At 43.5% G+C, this 19,058-nt stretch overlaps 2 protein-coding genes across 18 annotated transcripts in view; one reads left to right on the forward strand and one right to left on the reverse strand.

Annotated features, from left to right (window-relative positions):
• ESCO1 (establishment of sister chromatid cohesion N-acetyltransferase 1) overlaps window positions 1-4,470 on the forward strand; it is a 35,754-nt gene extending 31,284 nt beyond the window's left edge. For all 5 annotated transcript variants that reach the window (XM_056330856.1, XM_056330859.1, XM_056330855.1 and 2 more), the window contains one exon: window positions 3,456-4,470. In XM_056330856.1, the coding sequence (XP_056186831.1) occupies window positions 3,456-3,603 (148 nt within the window). In that variant the 3' untranslated portion in view covers window positions 3,604-4,470. The remainder of the gene's footprint in view (window positions 1-3,455) is intronic.
• Window positions 4,471-5,333: 863 nt separating this feature from the next.
• The window catches only part of GREB1L (GREB1 like retinoic acid receptor coactivator), a 144,617-nt gene continuing 130,892 nt past the window's right edge, over window positions 5,334-19,058 (reverse strand). For 11 of the 13 annotated variants that reach the window (XM_056330835.1, XM_056330834.1, XM_056330832.1 and 8 more), the window contains 10 exons: window positions 18,470-18,625; window positions 18,119-18,258; window positions 16,247-16,408; window positions 15,690-15,897; window positions 14,988-15,153; window positions 13,821-14,048; window positions 12,287-12,428; window positions 10,974-11,174; window positions 9,657-9,795; window positions 5,334-8,067 (listed from right to left, as the gene is read on the reverse strand). In XM_056330835.1, the coding sequence (XP_056186810.1) occupies window positions 7,904-8,067; window positions 9,657-9,795; window positions 10,974-11,174; window positions 12,287-12,428; window positions 13,821-14,048; window positions 14,988-15,153; window positions 15,690-15,897; window positions 16,247-16,408; window positions 18,119-18,258; window positions 18,470-18,625 (1,706 nt within the window). In that variant the 3' untranslated portion in view covers window positions 5,334-7,903. The remainder of the gene's footprint in view (window positions 8,068-9,656; window positions 9,796-10,973; window positions 11,175-12,286; window positions 12,429-13,820; window positions 14,049-14,987; window positions 15,154-15,689; window positions 15,898-16,246; window positions 16,409-18,118; window positions 18,259-18,469; window positions 18,626-19,058) is intronic. The other 2 variants (XM_056330842.1, XM_056330837.1) reach the window with 1 other exon arrangement.

Genomic DNA, 19,058 nt, shown 5'->3' on the forward strand with positions numbered 1-19,058 from the left:
GGTTTTTTTTGTTTAGTTTGCTGAGGATTACAAGGTATTTTCAATTTCCATAAAGATATAGTACCTAGTGATGAGTGTATTTAGCTGAAATGCTAAGTGCTAGATCCATAAAAGGACTCAAACATCCATGATACTCCTTAGATAAATTTTAAAAATTTTAATTCTCCAAACCTTAGGTTGCTTCTGGTGACATTTCATAGAAGTTTAAATGCCTGTTCCAAGTAATGCCAAGAACTTCCCAAACCTTATTATTGCTGAGCAGTCAGGTTAGTGCCAGGTGCCTGTCTAGCCCCATCTTGTTGGAGTTCATGGCAGAGGTACTGCCGTGTCTGCCAGTCCTTGCCCTCTTGGGTATTTGGAGACTTTAGTAAAGCTGTTCTGCAGAATGCATCTTGCCTGGCTGGTGGAGCACCAGAAAGTTCCTACCACATGATGTTCTGTGTGAACTATTGACCGCAAAGCTGTATTTTCAGATAAACATATTAACTTGATGATTTGGTTATATTTTTAGCTGATTTTTAGTGGTGCATTCAGTAGCTTCCTAGAAACTTTATCTAAAGCAAAGATTTTTTTTTCCCTAAAGCGATACTGGAGTTGCTCGGTCAGTTACAGCTCTAAAGGATCTTTAGAATCAATTTTAATGGTTCATGGCAGCTAGTGAGAAGAGGTCTCAGTTTCCCTCTTGTGCACTGCATCTTACCTTTTGCTGTGCTCTGGTGCTTGTTTGGCCTTCCGTTAGCTCATTGCTGCATTAGTAGGAAACTGGCTCCACAAGAAGAACTTTGTGTTAATTCTGCTGCTTGATTGGTTTGTGGAAAGGTCTGATGAACTCTAGACTTGGTGAAAACCGGGGAGCCCAGAAAGTTGCAGAAGGCAAAGGAAGGAGTTGCTTATCGATGGCAGTAAGCAGTTAATCTGCTCAGCTGCCAGTGAAACTTCAACCTAAATGTCTTCGGTAGCAAAAGGTAGTTTGAATGGGATGATTCTGGTAGCCAGCTGTATCCTGATTTCAAAATGTTGAAGGCATCCTAGCAGACTTTTAAGTCCATTTTAAGAATGTCTGGCCCATTTCACTTCAGCTTTCACAGCTGACCTGGAGTCACAAAAACCTGGACAGTCAGTCTTCAGAACCTTGCAGAATCATCTTCCTTATTACACTAAAGAGAAGGGAATGAAGCTGGTAATAATTAAAAAGGATTTTGTTCCTGTTGTCTCTTCCTCAAGATTCAATGGAGATGTCCATACGGTCGAAGTTCGTACTTGCTCTGCAAGTATGTTTAAGTTTATTTTATAGGAATTAAAAAACTTAACTTTAATGGGAGTTTCTTCTCTTTCAAAGGATGAACGCTACCTCCTTCCCCTGATTGAAGTCTTAAAGCCTGAGATCAATTTTCTAAATTTGCTCACTAGCCATCCAGAACAGTACAATGGTATCCCTCGATTCTCTCCTCTTTTTTCAAATAAGAATAACCCACATATTTTTATGAAGAAGTTAAGCAAATTGAATCTTCCTTTTCATGTAGTTATTACTGAAAGTGTATCACTTCAGAATTATGCCTTGAGGTTGTGTTCTTACATGTTCTAAATTAATCCAAGATGTACTCTCATCCAAACGGCAGACTTTTTTTCAAACTAGGAATCTGCAATTTCATCAGGTCCTTTCAACGCTCTCTGTAAGCACCTGAACTTGTTTGTACCTTGTGTTTTCATTCCCAGTGACTGCAGTCATAGTCCTAGCAGTCTCTTTTCTATGAAGAAATAGTTGGAATGAATTCAAACTTCTTTTTTTAAAACTCTGAACTCTTGATACAACTCCCAAGCAATGGCTTTGTACGAACATTTCTTCTAAAATAGCAGAACATTATAAAAACCCTCCCAGAGCAAGTGATCCTCCTTGCTGCTTGGAAGGAGAAGACAGATCGTGCCATAGAATCATTTAGGTTGGAGAAGACAGTTAAGATCATCAGGTCCAGCCATTAACCTAACATTGCCAAGTCCATCACTGAACCATGTCACTAATCACCGCATCTACGTGGTTTTTAAACATCTCCAGGGATGGTGATTGCACCACTTCCCTGGGCAGCCTGTTCAAGTGCTTGGCCACCCTTTTGGTGAAGAAATTTTTCTTAATATCCAATCTAAACCTCCCCTGGTGCAGCTTGAGGCCATTTCTTCTTGTCCTCTCGCTAATTGTCTGGGAGAGGAGACCTACCCCTACCTGTCTACCTAAGGAGGCCTAACCCCACCTTTCAGGTAGTTGTAGAGAGCAGTAGGATCCCCCCGAGCCTCCTTTTCTCCAGACTAAACAACCCCAGTTCCCTCAGCCGCTCCTTGTAAGACTTGTGCTCCAGACCCTTCACCAGCCCCGTTGCCCGTCTCTGGACACGCTCCAGCACCTCAATGTCCCTCTCGTAGTGAGGGGCCCAAAACCGAACCCAGCATTCGAGGTGCGGCCTCACCAGTGCCGAGCACAGGGGGACAGTCACCTCCCTTGTCCTGCTGGCCACACTGTCTCTGATACAAGCCAGGACGCTGATGGCCACCTTGGCCCCCTGGGCACACTGCTGGCTCATGTCCAGCTGGCTGGTGACCAGCACCCCCAGGCCCTTTCCCACCAGGCGCTTCCCAGCCGCTCTGCCCCAGCCTGTAGCGCTGCGTGGGGCTGGTGTGACCCAGGGGCAGGGCCCGGCACTGGGCCTGGCTGCACCTCAAACAGTTGGCCTTGTCCCATCGGTCCAGCCTGTCCAGATCCCTCTGCAGAGCCTGCCTGCCCTCTGGCAGGTCAACCCTCCCCCACAACTTGGTGTCACCTGCAAACTTACTGAGGGGGCACTCGATCCCCTTGTCCGGATCATCGATAAAGATACTAAACAGCACTGGCCCCAGCACTGAGCCCTGGGGAACACCACTTGTGACCAGTCCCCGGCTGGATGTGACTCCATTCACCACCAGCTGGGCTCGGCCAGCCAGCCGGCTTTTAACCCAGCACAGAGTACACCTGCCCAAGCCATGGGCACCCAGTTTCTCCAGGAGGATGCTGTGGGAGATGGTGTCAAGGGCTTTACTAAGGTCCAGGGAGACACATCCACAGCCTCTCCCTCATCCGCTAGGTGGGTCATCTTGTCATAGAAGGAGATCAGGTTCATCAAGCAGGACCTGCCTTTCATAACCCCACGCTGGCTGGGCCTGATCGCCCGGGTGTCCTGACATGCCACGTGATGGTGTTCAGGATGACCTGCTCCATAACCTGCCCCGGCACCGAGGTCAGGCTGGACACAGAGGTATTATTTAAACAGGGTATACAGGTATATAAATAGAGGCATCTCCTAGCAGAGCTTCTTCCTTTCGAATGTCCACACCACTTAATTAATGTTTGTGGCCTAATAGTATAAATATTCTTGCATTACTCCCTGAGGATAATTCTTTTTTTTCTTTTCTTTTTTCCTTTTAAACAGGAGCAACTTCATATATGGCTCATACTTAAGTAAAGAAGAAATCGCTTTCTCTGACCCCACTCCTGATGGAAAACTCTTTGCGACACAGTACTGTGGCACCGGCCAGTTCCTGGTATACAACTTCCTCAATGGACAGCACCAGACTTAGCCGCCTCTGAAGGAATTCCATTTTAATTGGGAGACTTCTGCCAAGAAGCACCGGGTGGGTGCAGACCTTCAGCAGAAGCCAGGGCCATTTTTATTACAGTGAACTCAGGACTGGTAACAACCGAAAGGTTGTACTATTTTATTAAAATTGTAAACAATGCAGTAATAGGCTAACTTTGTTTTTTTAAAAGAAAGCTATTTTATTAACTTTTACAAAAGTTTGATTGTATTTTATCTAGTTAGTCATGTTTACATGCAGCAGAAAATTGTTCATAGTGGACTGTAAACTAATGCAAAGACTCTAGTCTCGGTGATGAGTACATGCTGAAGTTCTTAACGTGGTGATATACTGGTGCTTCCCGGGACTGTACCGCTGATCTGCTACCACCAGCCCCAGCGGCTGGGCGAAGCCATTAAACGGGTGTTGCTTGACGGGGTTCAGGGCTGTACTCAGTTGCATGGAGGCAAGCAGCATTAGGGTGCAGCTGCTGTGAGTACCAGCCGGCACGGAGGGTGAGGGGGCTTCCAGGGTGCGTTCTGTGCCCTGCCCGCTGTAAGGGAGCCTAGTAGATGTCAGCACCGTTGGAAACTTGTTCTACCCCTCCCCCATCCCCTTCTCCCCCGGATTAGTTGTAGAGTAAAAGATGAAATGAAACCCCCGAGGACTGGTGTACTTGTAATTTTTCTTCAAGTACTGTACTGAGTATATACCTTTGTTAGTGGACTTCACTTTGATACTTGTCACTCCTTCATAAATCTCTCCTCTTTTAAAGGGTTTGTATGTTGAAAAACTGCTGTGGCCTTTCTTGATCTGTACATAATGTAGATAGATTAAAAATAAAATACTTGATAGCTTTTTTTAAAGTTACTCCATATGATATGCAGTGTGGATGAATCTTTAGCGGATTTCATACTTTCACTCGTGAAATGCTACCTTAGTGGCGCATGGCAGTGTGTGTTTTGAAGCAGTCCCTGGAGAGCGCCGTTGCTGCATTCATACCTGCTGGGGGTCAGAATTCCCTCTGTGACAACGCATTGGCGTCGTGCCCCAGGGACCAGTTTCCCAACAGCTCCCCCTTAATATAAGATGGGAGAGATTTAGATTTAAGCTTGACTCTCGGTTTTAGTTTTGGAACCTATGTGCAGTTAGGATACGCTTTTTTACGTCGTGGTGTCCTTAGCTCTAGACCAAAGCTAAAGCAAGGAACTCACGCCACCTCTGAAACGTTACTCGGGGTACTTAAGACTGGAGTAGCTGAATGGTGGTGTAGTCTGGGTGTAGAAGCTGTCGCTTCCAAGCTGCGACGTGTAGTTCTTGAAGGGGACTGTGAGCAGACTGTAAAGGGCAGGTTCACAGAAAATTGTGAGGCGCTCCTCGCTGGTGGGCTGGGAGAGCAGGAAGCTCTTACCCAGGCGAACCGAAGCACAGCCAGACCCGGGGCGGTTTTCAGCTGCTTGTGCCTGGGGGCTAACGCGTGGCAGTGCCAGCTTGCTCACCTCCTCCCTCTGCTCTGGTGGGAACGGTGCTGCTCTCCTGGCTCGTGAGGGCCGGGCCTGGAAGGGCTCCGGTGCTGGCAGCACACTGACTGACGCCGTGGAGTTAACGAGCGGGACTCGTGTTAGCAGTAGGAGGTGGGTTTTGCAGGGGCAAGCGCTGTTGTGTGTGAGGAGAGAAAGAACTGGCGTCCCCTGTGCGAAGGGCCAGTTCAGAGAGAGGCAGTAAACAGTAACTTACTTAATATATTCAAATTTAATGAAAGCACATTATAAACATACCATAGCCACAACTTCAGACAGTTTCAGTTCATGAACAATAACATGAGGTAGACTGACTAGCAAAGCTAAATTCACCAAGTTTTTGGCTAAGAAAACTTTACACTAGGAAAGCAACATTTTTAACCCTCTTCCGAAAGTCACAAAAAGCAGTTACATAAGTTAAGCAAAAAGCATCTGCATATGATTCTTCAAATCTTAGTTTACATTCAGATTTAAGCCGTGAATAGACAAGAACATCTACAGGTAAAAATAGAACGCTGGCCAATTTAATACATTCATAAGAATGGCCTTGACGGTGAGGCTGAAAACCAAAATGGAATAGCAATAACCTAGATGTCAATAACGGTCTCCTTCCCAGGAGGCAAAGTGTGCGGGGGGACAGGCCTGCACCTTTTGAGCTCCGGCCAGTGTTACCAAAATTCCTGGCTTCTGCACGGGAGAGAGTTAAGGAAAGGGGTTTACTATTGGTTGGCAAAGGCAGGCAAACATGCTGACTTTCCGACTGCATTCTCAGCTTCAGGACAATGTTGCACTGCTTCACCAGAGGGCTAACTCCTCATAGTAGTCTCAGCACCTGGAATTTTAAGAACTTAGTGCAAACACCAAATACACAAACAAAAAAGAAACCGTTTTTGAACATAATACCTGAAACTTCTACACCATGCAGACTCAGGGTTGGCCTTCAGCCCTTCTGGCAAAACCAGAACTACTGGAATACATTCAGGTGTGTATCAAAACCTTCAAGAAGCATCTTTGATATCCCTACTTCTTCCAAGTGTTAGATAAGGCAGGTTGTGTCTGAAGGACAATAAAAAATAAATTTACAGAAATGGGTTGTTCATCTGAAATTTGCTAAATTTACAGCATCAGAGTTAAGCTACATTAACACAGACATATGCAAACCATTTTCCTTTGGCCTCTGTTGAATATATTATGTTTTTTCATCTGTAAACATCTCTTTTCACAAGATAAAGTTGCTTAATTAACACTATGGGTTAAAAAAAATGCAGCTTTGTCAGGTCTTTCTCCAACGAGTTGCACGTCAAGTATTAATTTCATTGTTTCGCGTGTTAATTTCATTGCTTTTTTGGGAGTAAACTGATATTCCTGAATCGCTTTTAATAATGTGCTGCATTTTTCTTTTTAATAAAGGGGTCACGATGTGCAGGAAGGTGATTTTATATTTTTTTTATGGAAACCTCAGTGGGGTAGCCCATGCTAACTGCATGAGTATGAGAGAGTACCGCTACAATTTAACCCTGACAACCAACTGCTACTGCACTGAGTTAATTCTGAAACGACTCGACAAGGATCAGTAATACGCTTGTAAGTAGAATAACGTGCGACTACTGCTACAACCGATATTTACAGGGGTTAATCAAAAAAATAAAGGGCTGGCAGAGTCAGGCGACGCATTCAAAAGACCTTTGCTTCTGGACAGTCTCCCCTGGGGCTGCTCCCCTGCTCTCCCTTGGAGCTACCCTAAAACACCTTCGGCTCCTCCCCGCTCCAGCTCAGGTGGCATTGCCCTCCTGTGCATTTTTTTTGGTACGTTGCTTCACATCAGGGTATGACTCGGCAGACCTAAGCCCAGCTCTGCAGCCAGCTGGAGTCGAGCGAAGGGGGACATGGAGAGCAAGTTGCATGTGGCCCGCCCCAAAGGGCCCGGACATACAGCAGGACGCATTGCCATACGCAACGGAGGGTGGACCACAGGTTTTTCAAAACTGCGATGGGAGTGAGAAACTGAAGGTGATGTGCTGGCAAGTTATCCTGGTCTCTCACTGAGGAGAGAGCATCGACAAGAGGGTTTTTGCTTTGGCCCTGGAGTCGAGGAGGGGGTGCGGTGGGGTGAAGTAAGGTGGCTGGGAGAACCTGAGCGCACAGTGCCTGCCATGCATTTGCTGATTTGTTCAGGTTTAAGGAGTAAACTTTGAACACCTGTGGAAATTTTGCCAAAGACAGTTTCAATACATACACAATTACAAATTTTAAACTAACACTGCACAGAGAACAATGCTATTCCTTTTAATACAAATATCTACGTTATATTGTAGTTTCAAACCCCTGAGTATTCCTGTACCACAGCACAGAGCTGAAGAGACATGGTGGGCTCTCCTCCACATATCTTCAACAAATTCCACTGGGTTGCGTTTCATGTAACACATTCAAGCTAGCAGCTGCTGAGAGCAGCTTCTGCCCCTAGCTCAGCTGGATATAAAAAGGATTCTTCTTCAACCAAATTACGTCCTCTTCCCAGATCCCACAGCTTCATTGGCTGTGTGATGATGAGTGGTGGCAGTTGTGGCTGATGTGAAAATAACTGGAATCCAGGATCCTTTAAATCATAACTGATGTGGTAAATTTTACCCCTAGGAATAAAGGCTACTTCAGAATTGTGGGGAATCCTTCAGAGCAGTCTAGATAAATATTGGTTGCACTTTGCTCCACAGTGATTGTACCTTTTTTTAAAAAAAAATGTTCTTTTTTTTTTTTCCCCTTTGTTAGCGGTGTCTTAGCGAAGCTTATATATGGCGTCCAGTAAGAAAATAGAGTGGTTCGTCATCACTACTGTTAGCAGTTTGAAACTCATCCCGAAGTCGGAACTGCCACTCATCCTCCAACTCCAGCCGGACTATTGTCTGCCGTAACGAGCTTCTGTCTTGACATATGACACACAGGGTGGCACCTTCAGTTGAAAAGCACATTAGATTCTCAGGGTGCAATAACAACTATTTTCTTCATTCATTATCCCAAGATATTTTAAATAAATCTCTGCTGCTAGGTAGGATAAGAGAAGCACTAGAAGGATCTATCAACAACTGGCCAGCCTAGGCTCAGATCCGTCCCGTGAGTCCCGGGACAGAGGCAAATGTGCCCATTTGCAGGAAGGCATGGATGGGGAGCAGCAAGCGTGGTGTGGGGGTCTGCTCTGCATCGCAGGATATCACTGCCTGACTGCCATTAGTATCATCATCAGAGGGAACATTAACCTGAATCCAATATCCTTAAATTGCTACTGATAATTATGCCCAAAAAATAAAGCCTAGGTTTCTTTTGTTTCATGGGACATTTGGGTTTGTGCAAGGTCAATGATTAAATTCTGCTAAGCCAAACCAGTCCCACAACTGACTCTCGAGAAAATCTCCTGTGACTTTCTTAAGTATGAGAGCGCCCCTCGGTAAAGTAAAGCACTGTAGGAGGAATAAGTAAGCAAACGCCTAATTTCTCTGGCTTGACAGACTTGCAAGCTTCCTTCCACCTGGTGTTACCAGACCGTGGAGTCATTTAATGAGCAAGAGAGCTGGACACCTTCGGGGCTCTCTCTGTTCTGTGCTCCAGCCCACACACCCGACAGGTGGAAAATTCAGGTTCAGATTCCTCCTCTGCTTGACTTGAGCAGGGGAAGGCCCTTCCACTGCCCAGTTTTGTGAGGAAACCACCCCTTGGCCCAGACAAACAAAGCAGCCCCTTTGGCTGCGTTCAGCCCACATCAGCTCTTGGGGGCTCAGTGATGGCAGCACCGTCCCCACCATGGCTGTGCCTTCTCGCACTGCCCCTGCCCTGGAGGCCCAAGCAGGTGCAGGAGCAAACTCTGGTTCATGGGAGTGGCTCAGGGTCACCCCCACTGCACCCCAGCACGTGCACCATCCCCTCACTTGGCACAAGAGGGAAACAGCTCAGCCGTGCCACCACAATGCACTGGAGCTCTGTAACACACTTTAGCATTACTGAATACCCACGAGTTTGCTATTTGTTAGTATTAAGACAAAAAGATGAAGAAAGATTTTGATGAGGTTATAAAGTTCAGGTGGGGGTAGACCCCATCATCCTACAGCTAAGAGCTGCCCTGATCCAGAGTACTGAGGATTTATTGCCATTACAGACGGATTTCTAGAGCACAATTTCTCATCTTCATCAGTAACACCTATGCTCTAAACTCTCAACTTGCTGACTGCACGATTCACTGACTGATTTCCATGCGTCACTGGGTTCCTGCGCCTATTTCCATTTGATGTCACTTTAAAATAATGGAATGAACATTATTTATCAAAGCTTGCCTAAGGTTCAATTACCTGCAGTTATTACCAACAGGAACAGAAGTTTTACACACTCCCAAAAGAAACACTCCAGCTATTTCTTTTGAAAAGAATGGCAGCAATGTGAAAATAATGGAGCTGCTTAAGGAAGCTGGTTAGTCCTCTGCTTTTCCCTCTTCCTCCCCGCTATTACTTGGCGGGAAAGCACCAAGGATGCCCAGCAGAGCAGTAAGATTACCTTTCAGGAACCTGAACCGCTTCAGGAGGTCCGCACCAACGAAGGAGTCACAGAGATAGAGCAGAAGTCCGCTGAAGAACACCCCTTCACAGTTGACATTGACTGAGTGCGGGCGGGAGCTAATATAGCATATGGCCACCTGGAACAGAAAGGGAAAAGGAAGGAAGCACTTCTGTGTTAGAAAATGTCCAAGTAGGATTTTAAGTGGAATGGAATATAATTTAGTCATAACAGGTGAGTCAGCTGGTGCTAGTAAATACACAATCCAACAAGAATGCAGTACTGAGCAAATTTCCCCTAGGAAATAACACCCAGGAGAAATGTCTAGATTCAGGTTTGGTCACCAAGTCTACAATACATTATTTTAGGGCTCTCCGTAACTCAGTTTGATTTTCTGCTTCTCTGTGAACTACTTATGCTTGTAATGACTGTGAAGATTATTTAGGTTTTTCTAATAAGGATGCATTTGTCAAGCACAGTAAGCAATTCCAGAAGTACTGAAACTGCTGAAGCTTGAGCTGAACACAAGCATCAGCTAAGTGGTTCCCGGTACTGGGGCTCTCCTGTGTTTCAGTGCTGCGATGGCTGTTCTATATCAAAGGATTCCTTCTCTATCTGGCCACTGACCTCCATAAAATCTGTAAGAACAAAATCCTTGTTAGACTTTCACCCTGCTCCAGACCCAGTTCAAACTGACCAATGGGTACAAAAATTCCGATCCCCCTACTCACAGACAACTAAGACACACTTGCAAAAACCCAGTTACCCTAGAAACCCAGGTCTGTAAAAAAGAAAAGAATCTAAAATGAGAGCTGCGTTACAAAGGACGAGCTTTCTCCATCAGTGAAGCAAGCCACCAGACGAGGGTCATATAGCCAAAACAAGTTTGTTGCAAGGACAAATCAAACACAGATAATAAAAAGCTGTATGACAGGACAGTGATCTAAAACATTTTGTGCCCAGTATCTGTACAGACTATGGAGCACACCAAGTCCTTCCAAGAATGGCATCACTTTGGAGTTTTTGCTTCATACAAAATACTATTTCAGACAGACATTGTCAAATTCCTTTGCAAATCACATCAATCCGTCACAGACCTCTGGTCTCTACCCACACCAGCCAGCTAGGAGGCTTTACCACCAGCTCTTCCAGTGGAGCTGGTCCTTTAGCTCTAACAACAGTTTCACTGAGACCAAAATCTTCAAACGCTACCCTTGATGCTGAGGGTTCATAAAAGAAAGGGTTTTCAACACAAAAAAGGCATTTTAGCAAAGGTTTGCATTTACTCGTCCCCTTATCCCTGCAAATACTGCGTACCTCGAGCCCGATGTTCAGGTAGCAGTCAATGGCCAATACCGGGTTCCTGAAGTTATGAACGGCCTTCGGGAAGAGTTTGTATGTCGCATGTTGAAGGAATTTCTCCAGGAGGAACTGAGATGGGGCTGCCAACAATGTATGCTCACTGTCAGGGGCACAGACGTACTGAAGAGGCATTATTGGTGCCAGGCTGTCCGAAACCTGCAACGAAACCAAGGGGAGCCCCTTTTAACTCATCTACTCAGTGTATGTTCTCTGCAGGAGTCCCTTTAACTGGGGAAGGGATCACCATGACAGGGCAGGAAGAGAAAGCTGGGTGGAAGAATCAAAAATCCCCACTCGCACCGTAGCACAGAAATAAACAAATGACTTGTTCTGTGGTTGCTAGGTACTTCTGTGGGTATCTGCTTGCCTAAGGAAGGGATGCAAAAATCAGGAGTTCAGATTGGCACAACACCCTTCATCCTGCCTTGCTTCTGGACAGTATAGGAAATGACATCCTCCTTGTGTGGAGTCATCCACAGAAGATGTTTTCTATGGAGTTTTTTCATAGGCCAATCCATCACTACAGATTCCACTGCAACCACAAGAAAAGGAAAATTCAGAAGATGACCTCCCAAAATACTCAAATCCAGGGTTTAGTCAGTTAAATCTGAAATACGGAGGTGAATTTTTAAAAGAGGGATGGCGTGGGATGTGTTCCAAACCACCAAGAACACAAGCTGTAAGATTAAAACCAACTCATTGAAATACACCTCCATTTAAAGCTGGCACAGGTATAACGTATTCTGTATAAAATATTTGGTATCCTCACACCATTTGTATAAATACTTGGATTTCCTGGGTGGATTTCAGAAAGTTCCAGTTTTCAGTGCCTTTCCTCAGGTCTCTTTTTGTCGGCAAGTGCAGGGACTGAAAGCCATCACAAACCAGCAAACACTGGAAGCTACTGGCTGTGTAAAAATTTTTACAACTGGGTCCAGTACGACTTGCCTGCTTTCTATCAGAGTGTATGTCTGCCAGTTCTTCCACTGTCAGACACACCAGTGCATACCTAGACCAAAGTTTTTCCATTCCCATAGATTAGGAGGATTATTGTAAGTAATTTATAATTAGGAAAATATTATTTTCTATTTCTGTTATATATTATTTTCTATTTCTGATACGGCAGCTCTACCATGGAGTAAGCCATGAATGTCAGATGCCAAATAAGCACAAAACGAATCTAAAAGGCCAGAGAATTCATTATTTCTGGGGGAAAACAGGTCCTGATTTTACCCTTCAGATATGACAGAGCAGAGAGCCACACTCACCATGATTTTTGGCTTAACGATAAAGTCCTTTTGTCCTCCAACCTGAATATGTTTCTTCATAACGCTGAAGTTGTTGAAGCGGCAGATAAGCAGGCCGCTGCTGTTCGTCCGCAGATTAAAATCTACATCTTCACAGAAATACCTGGACATTAAACACAAGATTACTAAAGCAGCTGTGCCTGCCGCGTGTGAGCGAGCACTCACACACCTGCTGCTGAAAGGCATTGGAACAGGCTCAGCAGAGATTTCTGGAGACCATCTGATACAGTGCCTATACAGATTCTCTGCACAGCTCTGAAGACTCATTCCTTCAACTCCTCCATTCCCAGTGTAGGAAATAACTTCTGGCCATTTTAAGGCCAAACAAGTCTCCGCTTTTCAGTCCGTCTGTATGCCTCTTCCCCATGCCAAGTCTGAGTAGTCCTCTCATCCTCGTCATGTATTGGCATCAATCATTTCCTCCCCACCCTTTCCTTTTTCTTTTTTTCCTTCCCTTTTAGTTAATTTTTTATAAGCTCTGCAGTGACCAACCTCAATTTCTGAACAAGCCAGTTCTATATGACATTTTTAAATGAACTGGAATCAGGGGATAAACACGGCTTGGACAAATATTTGGCTGTGGGACACAAAGCATCTGAGAAGTAACGTTTATCCTGCGCTATTTATGATGGAACTGCTCACTTCTGTGGCCTGATTCCCATCTTATGATTCAACCAGCCAAAGAATCTGAAATCAAGAGCTCTTGAAGCCACACCAGACTCCAGCTTGCACTGACAGGCTACAATTCCTCACTCAAATATATGGGATCCCTTAAAACAGCAGGGTGGGATGCCCCAGGGCCAGTCTGTGGATAGCAGAGACAGGGTTTACTCTAAACTCATTTGGCCAGGAAGGGAGGGAATTGGATATTGCTTCAGTCCGTGATAAGAACTAGCGGTAAAGCCCCGTGGTAACAGTGCTTTATTGCAAATGCTTTAGGATGGAATTAGGTGAGGAGGGGGAAAAAAGGAAGGAAATAGTGGAAAGTTATTTATGCATCTGTTTTTATCGCAAACCCAAGGGGCAACAGAGAGGATAGCTGACTGAAGGAAGTACAAGGAAAGTCTCCTCATAGCACTTGACATAGCAATGGTTCAACCATTTCCTACACTCTTGTTCTGTCATGCAACTGATTCCTGCCTCTTACAGAGGCTCTCTGGAAGCTCCACACTTTTCCTGTGACTGATGTAATTGTGGTTGGTTTCTTCTGTTTTTGGTCTCCCGGATACTTTTGTCTCCTGAAGTTTCTTCTTTCAGGACTACAGAGGACTGAAAAGGCTGATGGTAAGCTTATTTTGATGCCATATTCATTCAGATGCAATGTATATCACACTGTGTTTTATTTTTGTGATTGTGCACTCATTACCTTAGACAGGATCTTTCCATTTATCTCAACACCATTCAGAAATATGGTGACAAGATTCTTATCATGCCAGTTTATTACTTTACCATACATATCTATACACACACACACACACATATATATCTCGCCTACCTGTTTAGATCATATTGCACATTCTGGGTCAGGTCTATGTTGAGCAGTATAAAATCACGCACGTGGCACCTGGAGAATGGAGTCTTTGCTTTCCTGGCATTCAGCTTGCTGTTCCATTTCTGAACACCCAGTATTGCATAATGAACAATTTTGGGGGTGGCTTCAATGTGTTGGAGGACGCTTTTCAGAGACACATTCTTGCTGGAACCTCCAGGCTCCAGGGACTGGCTGCAAAACATGATCATACACAAAATACAAACATAGCTTATTATTTTTATATAACATACACTGTGTGTATATATATACACACATATATGTGTATACAAAGGTTCAAGAAATTCCATTATTTAGAGTGTTTACTCTAGATGCTGTAAAAATGTATACATAAATGCAGACTTTTTAAACAACAGCCAACTAATCTTATCCCATCAATTTAGTCCCTATAAGAAAATAGGCCTTTCAGCAGAATAGGGTCTTATACAGCAATTTAGGAAGGGAAAGGAATTGCCTTACACACCATTTCTGGAAGGCTGTTTTCTCCATAATGGACAGGATAAGCGCTGAGAAGGGCAAGAGTTTAATGCCTTCTAAAAAGCTAAAGTTCCTATAATAAACTGTTTTCAATGAGAAACATAAACTGAATCAAAACAAATTGGGGAAGTAACATTGAGAAATAAATCAGTCACTAAAAGCAAGACTGGCTTTAGCCAAAGAACAAGCACAAGCAGAGGTTTGACTGCGGGACACAGATTTAAGTGTAGAGCCAGGTGGAAGTGTTCAACAGCAGGAGGTTGGATGTTGGTGGTCAACAAGACAAATCTATAGCCTTCCTACAGCTCTGAATGAAAAAGCTGATTCTTTGCATTTTAGACAATATATCTAATGTGTAAGTGTGTGGTTCCTGGGCTATCTGCATAATAATTGAGTGAATCACATCTGTGAGGCCCTTTGGACAGGTAGCCTGATGTTACTACATCAAAGCCACTGCTGAAAGCTGCCTTTGCTTAAGAATATTTTGAGTACTTCACCAGCAGCTCCAGATGCCCAACTTTTCCAGTTGTCTGGTCTTTCATACCCTGTCAGATGCTAGAGATGAGCTTAAGTTACAGGCATGCTGCTGTCTGTGCTGGATCAGTGCAGGGACCCCAGCGCCGGATGGTTACTTACCTCGACTGTTCATGGACACTGTGCATGTTCCACAAAACACAGGAGTCATCCATGACCACGATGAACGGCCACACGCACTGGCGCTTGACTCCTAGTTCCTCCAAGCGGTTTCGTTCCAGTTCTAGATTGTGGTAGGAAAGTTCCTTAATAAGAAACCTGGCAGCACCTGAGAAAATACCGTAAAAAAGACATACAGAGATCTTTATTAGACTTTACCACTCTCTCCTTTGAGAGAAAGGCTACATGAACATCTACAGTCATTACTCTTTGTGAACCTAATGCTCCTAACATCTTAGTTTAAAAAGAAATCAGCATGCCCCTTTTTTTGTGTAAGTAAATCTAGAAGGTAGATACCAAGAAGACTGGACCTTTTAAGAGACTCTGCCAAACACGACTGACTGTGTGGTCATTAATAACTTAAACCAAGAAGGGGCTGAGATTCTAAAACTGAAGCTACTGAAAACTTCTTGCAGGAAAACCTCAGTATCCATGAAAATGAAGTTCAAAGTTCAAGCCCCCAGTGTTTGGCTGCAGTTATATTTAGCTTTGGCTAAATAAAAAAGTTAATCTTTTTTTTTTTTTTTTTTTTTTTTTTTAAAAAAAAAAGCCAATCTGCTGCAATGTTTCCTTTAACAACACGATCCACATTGTCCAATATGGATTTTGATATCTTCACAGCAATGCATTGATGGTGTTTCTTACCAACGCCAGCATTGTTGAACATGCCTGGCAGGACAAGCATGATGTGATTGGGCCAGTATTTACGGTAGAGTTGCATTTCATACTCTTTGACTACAAGGAGGTGAAGGTGGCTGATGCCTTCCATAGCATGGTAGAGGTTCAAGAGGCCATGTTCATGACGTCCACTTGATGGAGTGAAGATAGGACTCTTGACTGCATTCAAATTCTGCTGAAAAGGAGGTATTTTGGCAACATTAGGAAAAAAGCAGGTTATTCCTGATATGGATTTTTATTTATTTATTGTTTATACTGGATTTTAAGATTATTGATCATTGCAACGCATATGAACTGGACACTAGGAACACAAAAAGAGATCATTGTCCTCAAAAACTCCAGTTCTAAGGACAGTCAGGCAAGAATTATGAAAAGAACCTTAAAACAAAAAGAAAAGAAAAGAGAAAAAAATAGGACCTTAAAACAAAAAAAAAAAAGTGAAAAAATCTAGCCAACTACAGTTAATTTGCAAATGTATGTCAAGTTGATTCCATTCAGCATATGGATAAGAGCAGCACACGCACCTTGTCAGAAACGAGTGGGAGGCGCATGCTTTCTAGATGTTTTCCCTGCTTGCTGAAGACAAAATGGTTCTCTTTGGACTTGGGGATTATAAAATACAGTTGAACCTCTTCTCCTAGCATTGAGGATGAAAATGTGAAGGCATGCAGAGTGGAGTCAGACATCTGTATACACAAAACAAAAAAGATTTGCAAGCAGGTAACACATAAGCAGTACTTGGCAACCTGCTCTTACAGTCACAATACTGGAAGCCATCAGAGAAGAACATCCAAAACATTATCTTTCAGTAACTGAAGTTAACTCTATTATAGTCACATTTTCCTCTACCATAAGCCCCATTACTTAGGCGTGTAACTGGCCTTGCTATTAAAAGAATCAGTTTTCTGTACCAGTAATGATCTTTGGTCAAAATGGACTCTTCTGAAGTCCATCTGAGTGGGAAATTATTTATCAATATTTACAAGAACTGAAAAATACGTATACTAGGAAACAAACTGCCCACATAAATTTTCCCAAAAGATTCAAAGAGCAGTGGAGCATGTGGCTGTGCCTCCACAGCAGAGTGCACTGCCATTCAGACACCTCAGCAGCAGCATGGCTGCACTAGTAAGGTATTTTTCCTGTGGCAATACTCTTCCAAGCAGCTAGGTGACCAAAGCAGACCACGCCATTAACAAGGCCATGAAGAATTTGGGTGAGCTTGACTTTGCACAGCACTTCACTGAACTGTGTAAGTGTATACAAAGTGCCTACGTAGCTGATAGGATTTCATCTTACAGAAGCATCTATCTTACTACAAGGTCAAATAATTTACTCTTAGTAATCTGTTTTTTATAATCTTTACTAAAGAATTAATTAGCCTAAGTAAAGCTGAGAAATGAAAGAGGCTTTATTTATGTTAAAGCATTTAAGAAGCTCTCTCCCTTCATAACGCCTGCTATCCAATGACTCCCACGTCAATGTACAATTTCTGAGTTCAGTTATCATAATTCTATATACACAACTCACACTTGCACATACAAGTAGATGTTTATATTTATTAGTACTTGTTATGTTTGACCACATGCACAAAGATGAGTGGAGGGAACTACAGATGTCCTTTGGGAGACTTGCTTGTGTCAACACACTTAATGAAGCATGAGGTTTAAATCAGACCTGCTGGTGCTGCTCCAAGGTAACTGACATCGTACATTGCCAGGTCAGTGTGTCTACGCTGTGACAGCTTAATAGCAAGCTGTTGGAAAAGATTAGCAAGCAAAGAAAGAAGGATTTGAGATAAGAAACTTCCAAGTAAACTGTTGGTGGCGGTAGTTAAGAAATAACGTCCGAGCTATTAACGAGGAATAATCTTATCTGTCAGTCTCCTGTGAGCATAACTGTTTGTTTCAGAGATTAGAAGTTTTTTAACTAAACAGTTTAAAATGATCATTTTTGTCCAGTGACTTGTAAGCTACTGCTGAGAAGCATGCACAGTTACATACAAAGGGAGGAAGAAGTAGGCCTTCCAGTCTCCCATCACAGGCGTGGATGGCTGGCATTTAGGTAAGACAAGCATCTCTCTTATTTTTACAGTCCTCTCCCATGAGATATTGCGAACCCTCTGGGCAGGCTGAATAATGCTTTGGCTTGACACAACTAGTCACAATATTCACCCCTTGTCAGAGGCAGCTGGAGAGGAGAACTGCTCACGCAGAACACAGCAGACACAGTTGGTGCTCCAGGGTCTGTAGCTCATTATCTCCCCTGAGAATGGAAGAATTAAACAATTCCATCTCAGGGAAGGTGAAAGCCTGAGTCCTGAGACCAGAGTGATACGCCTGGAGAGACCACAGAAGAATCAAGGATACAGTTTACCCTGGGACCTTGACACCAACCTGTGCGGCAGGATTAATGTCCATATACTGATGGCACTGCTCACAGTGATGGAACGTATTGTAAGCTGCATATTTAGTCAACATCATAGACACAGTCTCCCTTTTCTTAGGTTCCTCTGATTTTGTTTCTTTGCTTGTTTCTGTGCACAAAGAAAAGAAGTAACAGAAATTTTATGAGTGTTAAAAAACCAGAGACTGTGATCCCAGTAACAGTTGTAAAGAACACACAAATTGTTTTGTTCCATGTCATTTTGGAGATGAAAGGCTCTTGTGAACTCATGTATTCAGCTGATCCAATAAAAACTGTTTCTTTGCAGGAAAGTAATCCTAAAATCTCTACAATCTACTTACCTTGTTTCACTCTTGAAAGTTGTTCTGTGTATACAGGACTTATAGTTCTGTACTTGGGGTCATGTACACTCAGGTCAAAAGACATTTTGCTGAAGATCTCAATGTCTGGCCAGTGGTCATTGGTAGACTGAGTAATTTCACTGTTTTCTGTATGATCTGCAACAACACACTTCAGGTAAGCAGTACCAGATACCCACTGAATGATGTTTACGTGATGTTTGCCGATTTACAATTGTACAGGAACTCACACAGGTGCACACACACACACAGACATATCTAAACATCATAAATATTACCAAAATTGAAATTATAATCCACACAAAGCCATTTCAAAGAAATTGCAATTCTTTAGGAACTGTGTCCAGACAAAGTAGCCTCATCAATATTTTTCTCCTCTGACCCTCATCAAGCTGCTCAGCTATCATTCACTCTGGTTTAAGCATAAACTGCTTGAATGAATAGTCCTATCTGTGCAGAAGATACAGGTGTAGTCTCGAGCCTCTCTACGTTCAAATGAGGAGCACTGGGTAAATGAGAAGCAAAAGCATCCAAAGGTAGAAGGATGAAAGCAAGGAGAAAGAGGCTGTAT

The sequence above is a fragment of the Falco biarmicus genome, chromosome 3, assembly GCF_023638135.1.
Source record: "Falco biarmicus isolate bFalBia1 chromosome 3, bFalBia1.pri, whole genome shotgun sequence".
Classification (NCBI taxonomy): domain Eukaryota; kingdom Metazoa; phylum Chordata; class Aves; order Falconiformes; family Falconidae; genus Falco; species Falco biarmicus.